Raw genomic sequence first — 23,174 nt, forward strand, 5'->3', positions numbered from 1 at the left:
CCGTCTTTTGTTCCTCAGATAAAGGCAGAAAAAAAGAAAGGTATCTCTTGCAGGAGGAAAAAAAAAAAAAAAGATGTTTTATAAAGTAAAGTAGACACCTTCCTGTTTAACCTGTTAGAACTGCTAAGCTAAAGCATACTGCAAAACCATGTCACATTAAAGAAATTGGGAACAAACCCCAAATGCCACTAAAACACAGATCTACAATTTTCAACAACTTGGTTCACCACTGTCAAAATCAGTGAAGAAGAGACAGTGCCATCTTACAGGTGTTTGTTGACTTCATATTTTGCATATTCAAATTAAAAAAAATCAATTGCTATTAACAGTTTCAAAGCTACCACAACAGTCATGTTTCTTACCAGCTTTCAAACAAAAGCTACACAAACTCTCATCCCTTCCTGCCACAGCTAAGGAAGGCTGATGAGCTAGAATGGATGCATTTGTTCTGCACATGTTCAACCACCCTTTTTAGTCTGTGCCCAGAGTCAGAAGTTAACAGTGCAATTTAAGCTACTAATGACTGAGGGTATTCTTGTGTGGGCAAATTTCTAATTTCATGCTAACTGATAACAGGTTTTAAATCGTTGTTATGAAACCACAATTTATGACAAGTACATCTATTTTATACATTGAGAAGCTAGGACTGCCCAGAAACAAGAATCAACATCCTTGCTTTCTCTGATAGGTAATAAAGAAATTAATCATCCACTGCCCTCACAATTAGATTTGTTTTACCATCTGTATTCTTTCATGAATGACTATATTGCAGGAAACAGTGCAGAATCAGGCTAATAATATGTATTCCTGTTATTGGAATGACACTCTGCCTTAATGAAAATGAGAATTAAGCATACAAGAATGCAGCGCCAATTGCTCCAACACAAACTAAAATGTTGTTAAAACAAATGCTGACACCAAGTGGCCATTTACCAATACAGCAGCTGTCTACAGGATTGGTAGAGCTGAATGAATACTGTGTACACAAAGCGAGTTAGGCTAGCTCAACAGAAATGAAAATCAAAACACAAAGCAAACATAATGATCAAAAGAGTCAATGATACAAGAAATTGCAGGTCTACCCATGACAGTCCTGCAGTTACTCAAAACTACCTAGTGGGTAACTGCAGAATTCAATTAGACTGATGTCTATCTTAATTTCTAGATGATTTTCAAAATCTAGCTGTGTTTTTCCTTATTTGTTTTTGAACTAATGCTGCAGACAACTCAGAGACTTTCCAAGCTGTTACTACTGAAGTAAATTTAAAAGGTAGATTATTTCCATACAGACCAAGTGACTTGCAAATGGCTGAAAAAGCTTCCTGCAGCCTTTTACTTTGTCAATTATCCATATGTCACTGCAGAGCAATCCAGTGCCATAGGCTGCCCTACCAGGCAGCACACTTTGCAACATTACCTACAATTTTACTTTTAGCAATTGCTACTGTTTTACCTTCCTGGTATATATACCCATGACTTGACTTTAGGAATACTTTCAACTTTTAAAATAAACCATTCATTTAAAGTTGATCCTATTTGCCTTCCAAAAGTTCTGTCAGAAAGAACAACCTCAAACCTGAATACTAATAAGAGACTTTAAATAGTACTATTTCTAACATGCTAAGCTAGAAAAGGGGGAAGAATGTTGGCAACTTTTTTATTTTGTGTATTTCCTTCAAAACGGGTATACCATTTATGCTTCCAGTTACTCAGAAAGTCAGTCCAATTGCTTTTCTTATACTATCAACTTCTGAATAAACCTGTATACTCACCTTGTTTTCCTGTGTAACAAGTATACTTGCACCGCCTGGCTTCAATGGCACTTCTTCCATTGCTCCAAACACATCAGTCTCAACAGAGAAGGTCAGCTCTAAACCCAGATCACTGATATCATTATCTAAAATCCACTGCAAGTTCTTTGCATACTCTGGATCAATAGATGCTACATCCTGATAATTTACGGGTATACCTAGAAAAAAAAAAGAAAAAACCCAAAGAGACAAAACCGCTCAAATAAATAGAATAAAGCAAAAAGGGTTCTACTTAATATACGGTAGAAGATTGCCCTCTAGAGAAAAACCAGAATAACGCAGTAATAAAAAAAGGGAAAAGAGATTCACCATTATGAACTACAGCAGAACCGTACTTATTACATTTTAAAAGCATTAAAGAATCAAGTTTCCTCTATATGTTTTTCTTCCTAGGGAAGCAAATGGCATTCCACTTGACCAACAATTTGCACAATTTTAGCTCACTAACAAATTTCAGTAAAAGCATCTAACCACATAGAACACATAATGTTAAATGAGTTTCCTAAAAGATCTTAGAGTTTTCCAGGTAACTTTTAGAAACCCAAATATCATATTTCTTTATACAGTAATATCTTTTCCCCCAGAAAATTATTTAGAACTGCAGGGGGAAGACAACCTTTCTGTACTTGGAGAACTGTCGCTCTTCAGTTTTCTTTTTTTTAAATCATTTGCTATGAGACCTACTATACAGTTGAAAAAAATTTATAGGAACTTTACGTTTTCAAACTGAACTTGCAAGTCATTTAGAAGCATTAACAGGAGAGTTGCTAGAAGTTTGACTTTTAGTCAAGTACAGAAGCTGCCTCTTTACAGCCCCTTCGCAGACATGGCACTTAAACAAATTTGAGCAAATGTGCCCAGAACAAGGTGACCAAGTTTGCACAAGAGAACTACCCTCTTCACTACACAAGAAAGCAAATCGCAATTACTTTAAATCTGTCATGATAGATACTTTAATGCTGCCCAGACAGATAAATACCTGGGAAAAGGGGCAAGGGTGAGGGTGGTAGTAGGTTTAGAGAAAAGCAAGTTATAGGGAAGTACTCTCTTTGCTTCACCATCTTCTGTGCATTGTGAAGCGTCACAAAGGTGCCCATTAGTAGAAGTCTTAGCACACTATGGACTGCAGAAGCAGCGCCCCAGAGAATAACACAAAATTCAAAGGTTAGAAGTGGGTGCAAACACTTAAGTGCAAAAACTGTTAAAATATTTCCCTGGAAGAGCTGACTAGTGCTGAAATAGTGTGTACACAAGCTGTGAGGTGTTGTTTTTCTAATAAAATCAAGCAACGCTCCAGTTTAAGAGAGGGATAGATAATTTACTAATAAAATTCAGTGTCATCCCTCAAAAAAAAAAAATCTAACAGCTGTCTACTAGTTTCTAGAGGACTTTCACTTTTGCCAGCTAGTAAGCATATGTGCATTTCACATATGAAATGTGGAAATAATGATGTGTCTGAGGGATATAACCAAAACATGTGGGAAAAGGACACTGAAAAGTAGGAAACGGGAGACTCCTTCAGATAAGAAACTGAACTGGAGCGTTACAATGAGACTTACACTCCTAGGCAGCATGTTGTGGGACCAAAGCGCTAAGCTCACTCATTTGCTTGACAGGTATTTTACCAATCAATAGACTCAAGCCAGGCAGTTACAAAGAAACACTACCAGATTTATCAGGAAATAATTTTAATCCCATGAAATATTATGTATCTTTCTCTTGCTATACCCCTAAGGCACCTGTAGTTTAAAAAGGAAGGGAAATCTATCTTAGCATAATTGCAATAAACAGGTATTTCTGTGCAACACAGAACTTCAAGAAGATACTACAGGTAAGCTCTGAGACAAGTTCAGTAAGTATTCAAGGATTTAAGACCTCCAGCTCAAAATACCCTGACCCAGAAATTCATTTTTGCTTTTCTTTATGTCATTTCAAGGAGTATTTTCATTATAGTGTGAAAGAGGGGACTTAAGTCTAACAACAAATAGCACAGTTGGGAATTTATCTCTGCTATGTGTCTTTGTGGGCTGGAGGCAGAAGTTTCCTTTTCCAAACACAAAAGTAATTGGTTCCTTAGAAAAAAATATGAAGTAACTAGATAACAGCACTAGTGAAACTATCTTCTCCTCCCCTGTTTAAGCAGAAGGCAGACAGATATGAAGTTTGAGAAAAACAAACCTAAGAGGCCTTATTAATTTCTGACTATATTTCCTGCCTCAGTTCTACATCCGTAGAGTGCAGCCCTAATAAACTTGAAGACCTACGGAACGACATTTGATTTCACAGCACACAAAAAAAATCACGCAAGCTGCATATCTAACATCTTATAAAGCACATTAGTTGTATGTTAGCTGGGTCATCACTGAAGTTGGTGATCTTTCCTTGCCTACCACATATTGTTGCAGAAAGATCTCAATCCATCACAGTGAAAAAAGCTGATGCACCCACCTGAGTCTCAAAAAAGTAGCTACATTTGTTCATACAGACAAATGTTTTGGCTTCTAATTAAGGTACTTCCACATCATGCCTGTTGACTAAAGAGAAGAGTTCTTTGAAAGAGGTCCACACTGTTCCTCAGATACAGGATGTCTTACCACACAATGGGTGGATTCAGTGCCATCAACAGGAAAGGCTACAGAAAACAAGGATCTCAGTGTAAGGTGAGAAACCAAAGGAATGGAAATAGCCTCAGGCTTTGAATAATTTCATACTCCATACTCAAGGCCTGACAAGTAGCTGAAGGGAATCTCTATGTCTGTAACCTGGTAACTTGTATTTGGCATGAACAACAGTTAGCATAACCCATAGCTGAACCTGAAGCAAAAATAAAACAAAAACCCCTCAGGAGCATCTGCTGCTGTGCAACTCGGATACCTTAAGCAAAAAAAGAAGAGATGCAAAAAGCTGAGGGAAAAGGCCTTGAAAAGGTTTAAATAAACTACTGTGAGGCAGAAAAAGCAACTACTTTGGGGAGTGGAGGTATAATTTTTCCAGTTCTCTGTGTCTGATAAGTAACAAGAAGCAATAAGAAACCTGTGAACCTTTTGAACTTAAAGAAGTTGAATGTGCACAAACATCTAGAGAGTTAAAGGATGCCTGTTCAACAGATTGACAAGACCTTACTAAGAGGCACTGGTGAGATCATATTAACAGACTACTCACTGCTGTTTGGTTTGCAATAGTCACTCTAGCAAAATGAAAAAAAAAGAAGAAAAAAAAAGAGTAAACAATATGTAACCTTGTCAATTCAGAAACCAACAAATCCAATATGTAATGAGTCAAACTAGAAAAGAACCCGAATTCCTTATTAGTCACTTCCAAAAGAGGTGACAAAAGCAACACTTGACTATTCTCAAGGTGTCACTGAATGGCAGAAAAGTAGGTTTTTCTCATTTGTGAATACATCACATGGAGATTAGCCTGTGAGAATCATTATTCTGCTCACACAAAGGAATCTCTTTATGTCAGAGACCAACCCTTAAGTTAGTGCCACACAGATATGTCTACTTTGGAACTGCTTTCCTATGTGAAGATCAATGACTAGGGAATCTCAATGCATGGCCAGCATGGTACTGCTTCAGATTGGCTGTCCTCCATTGCCTCTTGCCCAGTACACAGTCACTCTCCTGCAGCAGAAAAAGGTACTGAGAGAAGTAAAATGCATCCCTTTGTCAACAAGATCTTGACAAAGATGACTGAGCCTGCACCACCACCAAACTGCAACAGTGTTCCTTGAACACTTTCAGGGAAGAGAAACAGTAAATCTGAAGTTAAGAGTTGATCTGTCCTGGACTCAGCAAACACCACAGGAAGACTGTACGTTGAGAACAATTACAGAAAAACAGAATGAGGTGCAAACAATTACTTAAAAACCTTGCTAGGTCTCAAAGTAAGGACTGGTTCTTGAGGAGAAGTAAAACTTCTGACATTAAGATTAAAGAATAGAGCTTTTAAACACAAAGGAAATTCTGCATGCAGCAGCTAAGGAATTTATGTACTTATAGGAGTAACAGGAATGCAAAGGGAATTTACCCTTTCATCACATCTTCACACAAGAGGAAAAGTTTTTCATGACAATGCAGAACAGGGGCATCACATTCAACAATCAAGAGGCACAAAGTTTCTCAAATAAGAGCCCTAGATGACAGATACTACCAGCTAACAGCAGTCCTTCTGTATGAAAGAGAAAAGTTACATTTTTATAAAGACTTCTGACCAATCCTCTTGAATGCTACAGTAAGTGTATGAATTGACATTCCTCAGGAAGGAGACAGCATGAACCTGCATTACTTCTGAAACACTATTTCAGGAAATAAGTAGTGTTTGTTGAAGTGGGTAGACAGGGAGGTTCGCAAGAGTATGGTTAAAACATTACACGACTGAAGAACTGCAGACACACAAAAGAAAGCCTGATAGATTTTTGCCAGAGCTCATAAACATTATCAACTTTGTAAGTCTGTCCTAAGTTAACTAGGGAATGATTATTTTCATTTCTCAAGAAATGCATTACATGGCAGAACAGATGAATTTCACAACTATGAAACAAAGAATTGCATACACCACAAAAACAATTGGCTGCACTAGTCTGCCTTTCAGGCATTCCTAGTCAGCAACATTAAAGACAACTAAATTATATGATTATGCTTTAGACAGATTAATGATGCCTTCCTTGTTTTTTATTTAAGATTCATATTCAAATATAAATTGAAAGATTAGCTTTTATTAAAAGTTGTTAACTGTAGAAAATTCCCACATAGTTTTGCTAATGTATTTCTGTATCTTCCAACTGTAACAGCTCCTAAGAGAGGCTCAGAGTGGAATAACAATTACTGCTGTTGTGACTCTGCTGTACATAAAAGATTAGCAAGACATTCACTTCCAAGACTTTTTCATTTTTAATACAAATACAAAAGTAAAAAAGGAAAACGTTTACTGCTAGACAACTGTTATGACTAGTAAACAGGATTTTAATAAAACCATACCAAGAATATGTTTGTAGAATGACCTCGTGAAGTAGATGTTCACTAACTGCCTGTGATTCAGAGCTAGCCCCAGGATCTGGCCTGCGAAACGGAAGTAGTTCAAGTGATCTGGATTTACAGAAGAGTTGCTGTTGGGCTGGAAAGTTGTTCCTATAAAATAGAAAGATTATCATGTTTCATGATTGACTTTTTTTTACATGAAGTTCTTATTTATCAAATACAATAAGCATCTGAAACCACTGAAGGGGTTCTATTTTGGGAGGTTTTGTTTACATCAAAAAAAGACGTCAGAAAGAAACGTATTAGAATGTAATGGCATCCTATTATTACAACAATACTGCTTAGCCACTCTCAAAGGCACCACTCTGAAATAATTATCATCAACATAAACGTAATGATGATCTGCTAAATTTGGTCCTCCATCTTACTATACTGCTCTGTGCATTTTTTGCTCACTCTAATGGGCCACGCTTCTATCAACTTGTGAACATGCTCAAGGAAGGATCAGAATGCATCTACTTCCTTTCACCTGGCTCCAGCTAGATGCAGACAGGGGACAGTCAAGCCCTGCTCTCCTTGGAAAAGACCACCTCAAGCAGACATCCCTGAACTTTTCTTTTTAACTTTCAGGAACTAATCTAGACCTCTACTGTTAACTGAATTCCTTGCCACTTCCCAAGATTCTGTAAGGTAGAAACCAAAGCATTTATCACTGATGATGATGTGAAAACTTTTATTGATAAAAGATTTGCCTTATATGAAGCACCCAAAAGACAAAAAGTGAAATACAAGGTAGACCTGTGGAAATCAACATCTGGTTTTACCACAAAAATTAACTGACTGAATTTGTGGTTTTCTAACAGGAAATAAAGGAATACCTCCACAGTTCCCTTGCAGATGCAGAAGAAAGGAAAACACTTTCTATGCTGCTCAAAGCGTTACATTCTTCTACTACCAGGCAGAAATAGCATGTACTCATTAAAACCAACTCACTCTCCTCTTACAAGAGAGAACAAAATCAAAAAAATTTCAAATTAAGAAAAATATATCATCTGTCATTATAAAAACATACAATTAATAGATCACTTATCCATACATGCGAGATCAATTCTGTCAGTGTTGTTTTTAAAAATGTAAGAATCTTATATTCTGAAACCCTAAAATTAGGGGGGAAAAAAAGGCAGACACATACCATCAGCTGACTGGGTAAATAAGGCGTAATCTGGGTTAACTATTTCACTGGATAAGATATCAAACCACTCACGGACCACACCTTGTCCCTGCATGTCAAAAGAATAAAACATATCAGTACATAGAACTTTCACCGTACAAACAGTTACACTGGGTAACTGCATATTTCTTAATAAAGTATACAAGTTATTTAAAGTTAGGATTTAGTTCAAAACAATACCTGTGAAAGAATATTTCCAGATATAAATAACATAATGGAAAACCATGCAATTTTACCCACCATGCCTTCTTCTCCATGAAATCTCACAGCAATCCCCTGCTTTAGTTTTGCACAATTTGCTTTAGACACAACTTCACAGCTACTCCTAAAAATAGAATCTAAGTACAAAGCACCAGTTAATTTTTTATCTTAATTCATTATATTTCATTGTTTTTCAAAGATATACTAATTCCATGTATAACACAATACCTCTATGAACCAAAAGGATATCATTTTCATTGACAGGCCTGTGCACCATGTCCGAATCTGGCTGCCCAGCATGCAGATGTTCATAGAACCATTCACAGCGATCTTTAAATGGCTACAAAACAAGGAGTAAGCCATATTATATAGATGCATTCAACTGAATTAATTCCTTTCACATAAACATGACTGGAAAATGGTTCTGCCTACTTCTCTATTCATTTGAGAAGTGCAGAGTCACTCAGGGCTACCTCAATATGCTACACAGTATTTTGGGAAGAGGAAAGGACTAGACACACCCTTGAGTGATGGCTGAAGTCTGGTACACAGAAAGACTGGACCACCAGTTATCCAGAAATAGCTATCGGAGTTCACCACACAGGAGAAAAATAGCACGAAACTTCTTCCAGGGCAGGGGGGAAGGAATCTAGATAAGTCGTCACTGGCTTCTATAACACTACTTATTATCAACAACAGTTGAGCACAGAAGCACAAGTGATATAATCAACTCATATTTGTAATAAAGTTGATCAGCAATAAAAAACAGCCCAAAGGAACCAGAAACTTTCCAAAGCAATTTCTAGGTGAGAAGGTCCTAGCTTGCTTGACTCAGTATTTAGATTGATATTTTGCAGTTCTTCCGAGACAGATATGACACAAGTAGGGCCTCTCTCATCTGTCATAATTCACAGCACATACTTCTAGCTGATCTAACAAACAGGGTATCAGTTCTCAGGGTCTCTTCATGATTCATAAGTAATGAATTTCAAAAGCACACATTTCAACCAAAGAATGAGTAAACAATACACCTACACCATGTCCTCAAAATGAAACTGGATTACCAAAAACAATGTACATTTAAAAACAAAGGCACAGTACTGTTCACAACTAAAGAAATAAACCTTTTGGAACAGACCCTCCACAATTACTGGGGGTGCGGAGGGGTGTCCTGGTTGGTTAGAAGAATTTTACCTTTGTTTACAGCAAATTCTGTCTTTGACCAAAATAGTTTAAAGTAAGGAATCTTTCTAATAGAAAACAAAGCAAAAGTAAACCAGTGTGTGCTAAATGAAGGAGTTCCACATAGCTCATTATCACCCAAAGACCATCTTCATTTGTAATAGAACAAATACACGGCTCTGTTCCTGAGCTACATGTAGACAATCATAATCTTGTAAAGGTAAGCGATGAAAACATGGCAGATGCTTAACACTACAGTGTTATATAAAGCAGCAGACTTCCACACAGGGGTCTGCTCGCTAATTTTTCCACTTAACTACACTAGCCTTCCCTAGAGTAGCTCTTTAGTCTTGAATTCACGTCCTATGTTAAACTGAGAAGTGAGTTTAAGTTAAGCAAGACATCAGGATTTTACTCAAAAAGAAACCCAAACAAACAAAAGAAAACGGTAGGAAACAGAACAAAGGGTAATAAGACAACATGATGTTTCACTGAAGGAGCTACCACTAATTAACTATGGCCAAATCAACTAATAGTGGTGTATTTATCCTCTGGTTTGTTTCAAAATGTAAGTCAATTAAGGAAAAAGCACAGCATTTTAAAGCTCAATCTATTAGATGTGCACAAATAGATTTAATAATAGCAAGTTAAATCTGTTTAACTGGAAGTTTGACCTGTAAGACATTTAACAGCAGTCATCTCAAATGGACTTACGCATGTATTTTAAAGAATTAGAAGTACGGAAATCTGGCTGCCATGTCTGTTTAATGTGATCTTTCAACATCCCAGATTCAGAATCACTGGAGGCCACGCTTAGTTCTTCCATCCTCCCCAAATGGATTTTTATTTTAAATATTATTATTTTTAAACACAACACCCTCTTTATATTCATAGAAAATGTAACTAAGCATGTCCTGACATTTACCTGAGCTTTTATGATGTGCATAAATCTGGACATTAGTTCAGGACACTCAAGAAGAAAATGAAAGTGATCAAAAATTATTTTGGGATTCCTGAAAGAAAAATAGGTTAGAAGCCTGTTAGAGATCTAATAATAATGCTTCACGATACACAAAGTATACATAAAGAGACAATGCAATCAATCATATAGAAAAGTTCCAACAGACTCTTCTATTTTGTAACAGTTTCCTAACTCCTGTTTCCAAATGACACATACTACCCATCCTTTGAATAGGAGGATTACAAGCAGGTCTCCAGACAGAAGCATAGTTATAAACTGGGCAGTCCCAGAGAAACTCTGGAAACAGTCAAGTGTACAAAGATGGTTTAGACTCCTTTAAGAAGTCATTAAGTATAACATATTTGAGGAAGAATGAAAGTTTTCATCTGCCTCAAAAGGGAAGGTTTTACTTGGAACAAGGATGACGAAAGAATCCATTAAGGAAATTATTCTGTCGCTCTGTGAAAAAGATTTTGTTCACAAAATCTCACAGAACCTTACAAAAAGATCGCTTACATATGCAGAAGAGTTCATTTAAGCCTGAGCTCTGAATCATTAATATACATTCCCTTAAATTTGGCAGGACCATTAAAATGCATATGCTACATATGTCACAACAATAACCTAAAGATACAACTCAGAAGAAAAATAGGTGTCTGAATTATTTTGAGGGAGGGAAAACAAAAAAAGAAATTAGAATTTCCATATTTCTTGAAGCTTACCGGTTAACAAAACACTTAAGGACATCATCATGTTTACAGACAAATTCTATAAAACGAGGCGATGTCATCCTGTTCAAAAATCATAAGATGCTTTTGGTTAATGAAGTTGGAAAGAATTTGAATTACATAAATTGTTGCTTTTTTTTTAATACTATGCAAATAGAAACTGATGTTGTTTAACTAGTTGATCATGAAATGAAGTACTCAGCAGCATTAAGATTCATAACAAACTAACAGAAAAGGCAAAAATGCCAGTAATCAAGGTCAAGCAACCTGACCACTAACTATATGAACAAGAAAAGCTCAGACTAATGGAGATACACAATTTTCTATTGAATCCTTCCAGTTTTCAATACAACAATGGAAGCACATACATGGAAGGACTGATATATGCACAACATACACAATATGCACATTGTTCTACATTCTTAAGAGTTCATTGTATAAAACTCCCACCACGCACCTTGTAAGTTGTGGTAAGTGAGGAAAAGAGCCAGGAAGAAATAACATTACAAATGTAACACACTCATGAATGTGGGCAAGGTAGTATTTACTGACTTCATGAAATAACAAAGCTACTTGCCAGACAAGCGTCTCATACACTAGTATGGAATTTTATTTTTTCTCTTATATATATCTGGAGAACAAGGGAAGGATTAACATGGGTGCAAATTTTACTCCATTTAGTTACATCTATGTTCTGCATTTTTTTACAAAGAGAAATTCTGAATTGGATCCTTCAGCAAAAGCTAAGGAATACTTGCAAACAAGAATAAAACCCTCTCATGAAGTGGCTTGAAAGGTTGTGAAAAATGGTACTTTAAAAAGTCCAGGATAACAGGCCTAGAACTGTTGCTGTTCCCCAGACCAATTTAGAGAAGAGCTGCTCATTTTATATAAAACTGAGCTATTTTTGTTCTCTCCCTTACTCTGTTTCGAATACACAAGTCTCACCATATCCTTCCCCTCACCTGCACAAAAAATAAGCTAATAAAATCTTCCAGAGACCAAATATGAACATTTTAAACACACTTCTGGTCTGAGAGATGATCTGAAAGTATTAAACAACTAAAAGAGTCTTCACTGAAAGGAAACGAACTCTCTCTACCTGTAAACTGCCACACAAGTTATAAGATGCAATATACAGAGAAGAAAAAAAACAAAAACAAAACATCCAACCAAAACCAAACCAAACCAACCCCCAAACTTAGCATACATTCATCAGTTTTGATGCTGCAAACTTGGAACATTGTATTTCAGTATATTAACAAAGAATGCCTAGATTCAGTATCAGCATTTGCAGAAGAAAAGCAATCGTGGCTAGTAAAAGAAAATAACCTCAATATTTCAAGTGTAAGCCAGCATGAAATGCCATCTTTATTGTATGAATATTAGGTAGAGTGGAAAACTATGAGTTCTGTTTACTCTCCTCCATTAAACATAAAGACACCCAAATCTAAAATTAGAGCCATTTAAAATTATTTTGTCTGAAAATGTCATTTGTTATAATTTCAAACGTTATTTGAAGGTGGCAGCAGTACTGAGTTACACCATTGTGCCATTTACTCCTACTAATATGAAAACTTCAGTAAAACAGAGTAAGTCTTAGATCTTTGTACTTCTCTACACAGCTCTGAAAAGCCCTAATGCCAACCCAGAATTCATGCTCTGACTTACTTTTCTGCATCCCAGGGAGTTCTCCCAGTTGCCACTGAAACAGTTCTTACTCTGCTGGCTTCCATTATAACAACTCTCAGTTAAACTTACGTAGTATCCACCTGAGCTCTCCCTAACCTGAAGCTTAAGTTATGCATAGGGACAGACCCATTGGGCAAGGCCCATCAGCAAGTCACCTGGACATAGAGAGACAGTCACCTCTCCGACTGACGTTTGGTATAAACAGATGAATTGGAGGGGGGAAAGTGTACTTGATCACTTCTATAAGCATTTCGGATTTTCATTTGGGTGCCGTAAATACTGCTTTACTGGCATTTTATCTTAGTAAGGTTTGATGGACATTTCAAGGGAAATGGCTAAACAGCAGTTCTTTTTTCAAGGTGGAATAAAATTGAAAGTACTAAGGTCCTTGTAGAACATGCTGATCTCCAGATTGTCTTCCAGAGTGTCCACAGAGGAGTGTGCCCCAGACAAACAAGTACTGGCCAATTTGAAAGCTTTTATTCCACTCTGTCTGGCAGAGAAAGAAAAACCTTTACAGTGGCTGGGAATAACCAAGAGTTGTCATGTAGTGGGAACCTTGCTTCTAGATTCCTCAGGGAGCTTGTAATACCATCATACTTGCCTAATCCTCCACTCAAGAGGGTCAAAGGATCCCTTCCTTGCAAGTTCACAAATATAATCCATAACAATCTTGGACAGACTAAGACCTCAGTTACAGTGGAGACACTTCTTTTCTTTTTAAACCAGACACTGATGGTATTAAATTTGCCTAAGTTGTAGGACGTATTCCACGCAAAACTATGTTTGCCAACCCAGGACAGGATTCCAAGTGAGCATTACTTTGAGACTGAACTCTCCTTGTTATAAACTTCTGCAATATAGCTAAACAAGTTTTGCCCCAGCTGTCATTTTCATACACAAAGATAATCCACATTTTTTTCTGAGCTTACGGCTGCTCTTGTTGGATAATCACATTAAATTCAGAAATAATTTCACATTAGGAATCAACAGCAAGAACAGCTAAGTTTCAAGAGATCAAAATTACATTACCTGTTAGTATCCCACATGATTACAAAGAGCCATTAGACGTTCAATATGAAATCTGCCCCAACGCAGCTACATTCATAGGCAGCAGCACTATGGAAAATTTGCTGTGCTGTTTGGTGCCATTAAAGCCAGAATAAAAAAAAAAAGGCATTCAAATAATTGAACTAGTGAAAGCATTAAGAAGTATATCCTTGACTGCCACTAGTATCATCTGGTCAGCACCAACATTTTTCCAAGAAAGCATATATGATTTTAAAATGGTAACAGTTTAGGTAACCAACAGGATCTTCTCCTTACCCCTGAGGCATCTGACAGGAGCAGCACATATAAAAGGCTTGAATGACAGCACTTAGCCTGTTTGCTGTCATGGAGATAACATCCTGGCAATCAGCACAAGCTTCCTGCTTCCCGGCAACATCGTATGTTTTCGACTCTCCAGCATCCGTGGATAGCTCTTTTCTGCCCTCGGCTCCTGCAGCAGCAAAGGAAGGCGTAGGAGCATCAGCATCCTGATGATCTGGTCCTTTTTGCTTCAGTAAAATAGAAGTAATGTTGGCAGAATCCCTTTTGTTTTTCATCAGCTCCGTGGCTATAAGAACAAGCCATTCATCTAGAGAATGCCAGAGCAGTTCCAAGGGCTGCAATAAACACATGGAAAAACAGACAAAAAAGGAACATGTTGACATTAGATAATATTAATACTGTGATAATCCTCTTAAGGCAAATAAATATCATGCACATTTAAAAGCTTTAAATGATCCTTTAGAAGTCATGTTAGAGATAAGAGTCAAATACTCATAAAAAATTCTGTACTTGTAGCCATAGAGCACAAAGAAAATTTCATATAGAAAGAAAATAATCAAGCAGCAGATGGAATAGAGATAAAATAATTTAGAACAGGTGAAACAGTGAACTACTTAACAGAGTTTGGCCTCACAGTTGTTACACAGCACCCTACTGCCTGACTGCTGCAGTCACGCAGAGAAACAATAATACACATGTTGAATTTCCAGAGTAAAAGCACATCAGTTCTTTCAGACCCTGGTCAAAGAAACTCCCTCTGACTGGTAGATGGAGCAAACTCCAGACAATACCACTGAGATTCAGACTCATGCACATATCTAGTAAGATGTGCTTTATGCGTAGTGTGAGCTGATACAGCTCATTTTGATAGTACCCCAGATGTCTCAGAGTGTCACTAATACTTAGCTTTATGAAATGGAAACAAGTATCAGCAGAGTATCCATTTTTAAAGCTATAAATTTTCTTTTATTTCAACAAAGTCGCTCTTTATTCACTACCACCAGCTTAAACCCAACATAATTGAAACCTGGTACAATTCCATCACTACACATCCGCTCTGAGGTGCAGGACTACTACAGAGAAGAGAAAGGGCTGAAAGACCTGTGGCTTTCTCATGAGCATTTAAAAAAAAAACCACGAGGGCCGACTGTGCTGTCCCTTAATGGTGTTTAAGGGGACATTTCACAAGCATACAGTCTAGTGAGCACAGGGATATGTATCCTACAGGAAGGCAATTCTGACTTAAGTCTTTCATAGCATTCCAAAATTAATTGAATTTCTAAATGCACTCCTTTTTCCATATATTACTGTTGCATCAACATTTTTCACCAATTAAAGCATTCAAAGACTTAGCAGATACTAAAAATTATGTTTTCATCTTCTAAAGTTGCCTTTAAAAATTAAGAGCTACACACAGCACACTGCACTAGAAGTCTACACTGTCTGGAGCACTGTCAGTACACCTCATAGCGACACACTCTCAATACACAACAAATTATTTCTCATAAAAGCAGTGTATTAAAAAATTCTGTTGAAATTTACCATTAAAAAATTTCCCATTATGCTTCCATTTTTTCCCAATAAGAATTTTGGGGAAAGCCACCCTGATCTCTAAGACTGGTAGGCTTTGCCCAACATACTGTATGACATTCAATCCTTGTACTCCTGCATGTTTTTTGTAGAAGGTGATCTGAATACCTCCAGTGTAGGGACTATTTTCTACATAAATGTCTGCCATACAGGATCGAGTTAGCTCCTTTCTAAGACCTGCCCAGCAGACCTTCACCACAAAACATAATGTAGAAAAACTTTCTAATGGAAAATAGAATTCATTGAATATATGGAAGAATTAAAATGCAGCTGTGTTCTTAACATCTAAAACACAAGAAACTAGGTAGCTATACTAGAATACTGAAATGTAGTTTTCTTCTCCCAAACTTTTCAATGCCTAGCTTGCCAGACACTGTCTTTCCACTAATATCTTCTGGTTTATCTTTTATTTCCCACAGACTCAGCATGCCTTTCAGAACCCTTGCAACTGATTTGTTTTTCAAAAGCTAGTTTTTCACAGATTCTGATGACAAACTCTTTCAAAAGTGTAGTCAAGCATAGTGACTTCAACATTTCACTTTTTTTTTTTTCCTAGTCTAACTTCAGGATATAAAGCACTCCTCTAAACATTGCCCACCACCTCCATATCCATGGCTATCAACATTTTATGTTAGCACCCACGACCAGACCTTTTCACAGGTCTCACATTTCATATACTCACATTTTCAATCCCTTCTAGATTACAGCGGCAAGCCACCAAAATATGTTCAGTCAGTATACTAATACAGAAAACTTCCTCTAAAATTGTCAATATGGATCTCAAATTTTAAATCCTTTAAGTTCCGTGTTGACTTTTTTAATACAGATTTAACTCCCATTTTGGAGCCGCAATCTCTGTGGTTTCCTTAATAGTCTGTACTAAACAGTTAACACAGCCTATATTCAAGAAACTCATAAAAAACAAAAACCAGAAAAGGAGTTCTTTGTCACTGACCTGCATGTCCCACATGCAAATACTGGTACCAATGAAGACATACAACTGCCACGTCTTCAAGCAGACTCCGCACCATTGTAATAATTAGAGATACAGTGGGCTTTTTTCCCTCCTCCCAAAAAGCGAAAGGGACCATCGCAACCACATTTTCAAGGAAAGGACAAAAAAGAAAAGAAAAAGGAAATGGAAGGTAGGAATAAGAGAGAACAGGTAGTCAGTCACCCAACTGACTCAGCACTAATCTCCCACTACCCAGTTACTGTAAATTCAGGGAAGAACAGGCTAATCCAACCACAACTGAAGATTAATATAGCGTTGCCAGACCCGTGTGCCCTATTCCCAAATGATAATAAATTCTCATCAGCAGTTTTGTATTTCCAAGTTTGAAATTTAAATCAACCTTAAAAATATCATGGAGACAACAGTGGCCCTAATAAAGGACTGCCTCAGTTTTAATAGTTCTAAAATAATAAAATAATAGCAATAATCATTTTAAAATCATCCTGAAATTTTTGTTTTGTTAGTTAATGCAACAGTAGTAGATATTTTGCTCATTTATTAAAAAACATATAAATGTTGGGTTTTTACACATTTAAGAATTACTGATGTTTTCTGGGACAACTGTGCCAGTTGTGTAATGTAAGTCTACTGCACAAAACTTAACTAAATTGAGGAACAATTATTTCAGCATACAAAGTAGTTTGGGCACACAGATAAATGATTCTGCTGAAATACAATTTCCTTCACAAATTGTAGTTGAATGTTTTTGTTTGTTTTACAGTGAGTTCTGAAATGATCTGGGGATGAAAAACATGAAACTTTTTTTTCCCCCCCGCTTTTTGGGCTATGAGCAAACAAAAAAATGCAAGGAGATGAGGTCAGCTACTCCTAAAACCTCGAAGAAAAAAAGGCAGCAGAATATCTACACAGAAAAGTAACAGAATATCTCACTGCAGATAGTTCCTGTATTAAGCACATTTAACACCTGCTTGTTATTTAATCTGGTATATTTAAACCAATTTTAATGAAACTGTTAGAAAATGCTGTATTTAATAAAATTATTCTTGTGATGTGGGTAGGGCTTTGTTTTTTGAAAATGGAAATCTGGTTAAACTCACAATTTGCCAATCTAGTTCAATATATTCTAGTGAACAACTCTAAAGGACAATTATTACATTGCATATTGTACTATGTATTACATTTTGCACACAGTATTTTTCATACTCTAACACTAGTTTTATATTCATTATATAAATCAACTCATTATTAAAACTATTCTGCTATCAGAAAAAACAAACATTTGGTGTCTTTTTTTTTTTAATAGTCTAATGCTTTCCTTCTTTCCAAGAGAAGGTATCTAAATAAAAACTGAGCTACCTAACTAGATATAGCCAGAATTAAAAGTATCACCTTTCATGACTTTATCGATATAGCTGTCTTAAAAGTCATTAAAAGTAGCCTGACGAACACATATCATTAAACAAATGCAGTAATTTCAAAATATTGTTTTCACCACACTCTGGAAGAAATTCGAAGGTGAAGGAAAGTTCTCATGTAATCATTGGCATCTAAATTTGGTGATATGAACTGTGCCATGTAAGAGTATGGAGGAAGACAGGGAAAAAAAAGAGACTACCCTTCAGTTCTTACTATTTAAGTGCTCTGAATAGTATGTCAGTTATATATATACCCAAAGCAGACTGAGTGGCACACAAGAAACTGGGACTGCTTTACAGAAAGGCAAGCTATGATTTTCTACAGAGGGATTCCTCAACCAACAAGTATAAAAAGAAAAACCTTCAGAAATTAAACCTCTAAATGGCAAGCACCTAAAGCAAATGTTTGAAAACAACTACAAATCAATAACTTTGCAAGGGTAGTAGTAAGCTGGTACATTTCAAAGCATGTAATAATAAAATTCAAGAACTTGGGATAACACTTCATGATCACAGTGAAAACTATGAACAGATTAAGAATTCCGTTATTTCCATTTATCTTGTGAAGCTGGATAAAACTGATCAGAACTCCAAATGAATCTCCAAACATCATTTTGAAATTACATTAAAACAATCTTTTATATTAATATTACCACATTTTGAGATTACTACACTCTTAAATAACATAACAGAAATAAAAACAAAGTTTACAAAAATCAGCTGGGTAACTAAACCTTCAACATCTAATAAACAACATATTAAAAAAGAAATAAACAGAAATCATGAGATGTGCATCAGTGGTTAAATGAATCTAGTGGGAAAAAAAATTAAGAAGGAAAGAGGTAGGCTTAACTTAGGAAGGGATAGGGACAACAACCAAACTTACTTCCTGTTCATGAGATGTCTGATTAATGAATGCATGCTTTGTGAAATTCATCTCTTTAACGTCTATCTTCCTAACAACATCATATACTTTTCTGACCTTGAACACCTGACTTCTTGGAGTTTTATTTCCATTGTAGCCCATGTCATTTCCATTACTGGGAGAGGATGGGCCAATGCGAAAGACATGGCAAAATATCCTCACGATCCTTAAGAGACTCTTCATCTGAGCTTCATAATTACTTGACAAGCTGGGGGAAAAAATGGAATATTTAAGTTTCTTTTCCTAGATGAAACAATTTAGTATATTAAGGAGTAAGCAATCTAATGGTAGTGTCTGACACACATGCTGAAAAAAAACCCTAAGCTTTAAACCCTAGTGAACTTTCACTTTCATTTCCTGCACCAGCCCCAAAAGCCAAATATAAGCATTATAATTTTACTAATAAGTACTCATAATTTTAACTAGAAGCGAAATAAGAACAGCAAATTCCAGATCTTGCAAAATACTTCACTTGTTTTTACACACATGTATGCTTCTTAGGAACCTCTGGTAAGAAATTCAACTTACCACAGTAAAGATCTCAACATATGAAACAAATTGGGATATCCAGATGAAAATGTTTTTCAATGCAGAAAAGATAGCATCCGATGGTAAAGGTGTATTGACTCATCAGATATGCTGCCACAGCCCATCCTCACCAAGCTATTATCCTAAAAGCCCATTAACTACCTCAATCAGACAAGGGATGAGGATGGTAAAGATGTCACTATTTCTACATCATCTAAAAGATACCACACAAAAGCACCACTATGTTATTTTTTTTATCCAATAAATGTATTAAAAGATTTATGTCTTCTTAACTGAACAGACCAACACCGAACTCTGTACCAATACAGTGTAGAATGAGATATGCACGAGTTCATGCACAAGCAGAACATTCTCCACCAAATTCAACTTGGTTCTCTTTCCTTAAATCCCAAGTAGTAAGATTTCTTCTGTCTTGAACACGTAACAAAAACCGCAAGAAATTAAAACTTTTGCTACTGAACTCTACTCACTTATATTTGTAAGTAAGTACATACTCATTCTATCCTTAAAGTACTTGCAACTTAAAAGCATGCTTTCTAACTATAAGATCAGTATACACCAGAGAACTGATACGTTAGAGGATGCTGTAAACCTCCAATGAAATTAATAATCTGTTAATTCACAAATCTGAAAAATAGCTAGTTGTAATGTCACAGTACCTTTATCGTGACCTCACTCTCCCTGTGGCACGGTAAAAGCAAAAGATCTATTCGTTTTCAGCACTACATTTTAATGACTGCCAGTGAGGTGTTAATTTTAAAAAGCCATATACTAAGAATTTTACCAAACTGATACACAAAGTATGACTTTCTTGTCACAATGTAGACTTTAACCAGAGAAGTGTTCAGTAAATTGAGATAAGAAAGGAATACAAAGAGTAAACAGAGGAAGAATAAACAGTAGAAATGTTAAGTTTTTAACCAGGTAAAGAAAACCCCCTGACTAGCAGGCTATAATTATATTACCAGAAGCTCTGGTCACAGCCACAAATTAACATTTATAAAATCTTTGCTTATATACCAAAAGAATCTAGGAATACAAGAAGCTAACTCAAGAAGCTAACTTAAATATTGAAAGAAAACAGTTCAATTGATGTTTATCATCCCTCAGCAGCAGTGCTTTCCCGGTGAAATTACAATTTAAATCTCCTAGTCTCCAGGAAGAGGACCCACAAGTATACAAAACCCTTAAAGTGCTTTTAATAGTTTACTTAAGCTTTTACTAGCATGTTTGGAAACATTCAGCTAGGCCCAATCTACACCAGCAAGACCAAATCGTGTCACACTACAATTATTTCTTGGAAAAGAGGAATTATGCAATGGAGGTAATGCTAACTGAGCAGGCTCCTTGCTGGCATTCAAGGCAGAAGTCCTCAGGCAGAAGCTTGGTGGCACTCCTGGCTACCTGCTAGAAGCATTACAAAAAACAAGTTTAGACACTTTTGAACTAAACAACAAACAAACCCAACAGCAATGAGCTGCTTCTTAGCACCCAGGAAACTAACAGTGATGATACTAGTTCAGCCATTCAGGAGTATCATTATTGGATGTTTTCATGTACAGGGTGCTTTTTACATGCTATTTGTTGGAAGGAGGAGAGAGAGGAAAGAGGCCCAAGCTCAGAGTCTGTATTCACCAAGTACTACCTTCATCCTAATTATATTAATGATAAAGCAACTAAGAAATACTTAGTTGAAGTAGAGATTGAAACCTCTAACAGGGAACAGAACTGGAGAGAACGCAGTTTTTGTGAAACTGTATCTTGTAATAGAAAAAGAAAATAATTCCATTTCCTCTGTGACATATTACAAAGTACCAAAGAAAAGTGAGCCAGTAAGAGCCCATAGGATGCTCTAAGTAAAGGCATCTCTGGAAATGCCTGCTCATCCAATGCAATGCAAAGCTTCCAACTTGTCTTCAGCCTCCGCTAGTCGACCCACATGCAGCAGTACAAGGGTACATACTGGCTCGAATTCAGAGACAGCACATGCACATAGATAATGTTTCTACAGCCATACTGAGGCAGCATTGCTCAATAGAAAGGAGCAATAATAAACAGTAATAAATCAAATCTAAACACAGTTTAATTTATCTCTGAAGATACTGAAATAGAAATAAATACTGTCTCATATGATCTAATCCAGCTATCACAGCTTCTGATAATGTCCCCATAAAAAGCAAGTGTGAAACCCTTTACTGCAGAATGGTTTTACACTTTATCACAGTTTATTTGTGGGAGATCTGTTGGCTTTAATGAAGTCTGGAGACAAAAGGTATGTGTTACAGGTTAAGCTGATTACAAACTGAAGCCCAACAACAGCTGAAGTTCTTAAAAAAAGTTATCTTTGCAGGAGCAAAAATGACATTAATATGTCTATGCACTTTAACTGCAGACATTTGAGGGGTTTAAGTCTTTTCTGCTCATTCACTGAGGCGAACACCCATCAGAACAAGACTGTCATTAATGGTGTCATGAACTTCCTAGCATTGTCTAGGAGTTCTAGTCTCCTATCTACAAGCTCCATCCAAATTTAACAAGACTGACAGGGAAGAAAAAGCAAAAAAAAAAAAGCACCTAGAACTAAGAATGTATTATATAGTATCCACCTAACTGATGGGCTCCTCATGCCCCAGCCCCAGTTGAAAATAAGCATTTAAAGTCTTATTCCTCTACAACCTTTGCTGACAGGCCTCTCTGGTTCCAGAACTCTATTAAACCTCTCTTTTCCAAAAAGCCATTCAGAACATATTAGTGTAAGGAACTTCCACTCATGCTTTCCAGCTCTTGACCTCTTTCAGTGAAGATTTTCATAGAATGGTTTGGGTTGGAAGGGACCTTTAAGATTATCTAGTTCCAAGCCCCCTGTCATGGGCAGGGACACCTTCCACTAGACCAGGTTGCTCAAAACCCCATCCAACCTGGCCTTGAACACTGCCAGGGATGGGGCACCCACAACCTCTCTGGGCAACCTGTTCTAGTGCCTCACCACCCTCACAGGGAAGAACTTCTTCCTTACATCTCATCTAAATCTACCCTCTCTCAGTTTAAAGCCATTACCCCTTGTCCTATCACTACATGCCCTTGTAAAACTCCCTCTCTGGCTTTCTTGTAGGCCCCCTTTAGGTACTGGAAGGCTGCTACAAGGTCTCCCTGGAGCCTTCTCTTCTCCAGGCTGAACAAGCCCAACCCTCTCAGCCTGTCTTCATAGGACAGGTGAGCCAGCCCTCTGATCATCTTCGTGGCCCTCCTCTGGACTCACTCCAACAGGTCAATGGACTCCTTATGTTGGGGCCCCCAGAGCTGAACGCAGTACTCCAGGTGGGATCTCACAACAGCAGAGTAGAGGGGAAGAATCACCTCCTTTGACCTGCTGATCACACTTCTTTTGATGCGGGCCAGGTTATGGTTGGCTTTCTGGGCTGCAAACACACATCGTTGGGTCATGTCAAGCTTTTCTTAGCTTATAGTAAAGCATAAAGGTTAGAGCAAATTCTGCTAGCTTTTGAAAACAATAAAACATTACTGGTGTTCCAAGAGATTACAGATCAGGCATTTTGCACTAACTCCCTCAGATTCCACCATAACTGGGAAAGCATACT

At 36.9% G+C, this 23,174-nt stretch overlaps 1 protein-coding gene across 6 annotated transcripts in view; it reads right to left on the reverse strand.

Annotated features, from left to right (window-relative positions):
- Positions 1-23,174, reverse strand: part of HACE1 (HECT domain and ankyrin repeat containing E3 ubiquitin protein ligase 1) — a 52,750-nt gene that overhangs the window by 9,837 nt on the left and 19,739 nt on the right. For 5 of the 6 annotated variants that reach the window (XM_049818060.1, XM_049818062.1, XM_049818058.1 and 2 more), the window contains 9 exons: positions 18,988-19,234; positions 14,115-14,455; positions 11,091-11,159; positions 10,333-10,420; positions 8,454-8,565; positions 8,265-8,362; positions 7,986-8,073; positions 6,794-6,943; positions 1,773-1,969 (listed from right to left, as the gene is read on the reverse strand). In XM_049818060.1, the coding sequence (XP_049674017.1) occupies positions 1,773-1,969; positions 6,794-6,943; positions 7,986-8,073; positions 8,265-8,362; positions 8,454-8,565; positions 10,333-10,420; positions 11,091-11,159; positions 14,115-14,455; positions 18,988-19,234 (1,390 nt within the window). The remainder of the gene's footprint in view (positions 1-1,772; positions 1,970-6,793; positions 6,944-7,985; positions 8,074-8,264; positions 8,363-8,453; positions 8,566-10,332; positions 10,421-11,090; positions 11,160-14,114; positions 14,456-18,987; positions 19,235-23,174) is intronic. The other variant, XM_049818059.1, reaches the window with a different exon arrangement.

Source organism: Accipiter gentilis, chromosome 15, assembly GCF_929443795.1.
Source record: "Accipiter gentilis chromosome 15, bAccGen1.1, whole genome shotgun sequence".
Classification (NCBI taxonomy): Eukaryota; Metazoa; Chordata; class Aves; order Accipitriformes; family Accipitridae; genus Astur; species Astur gentilis.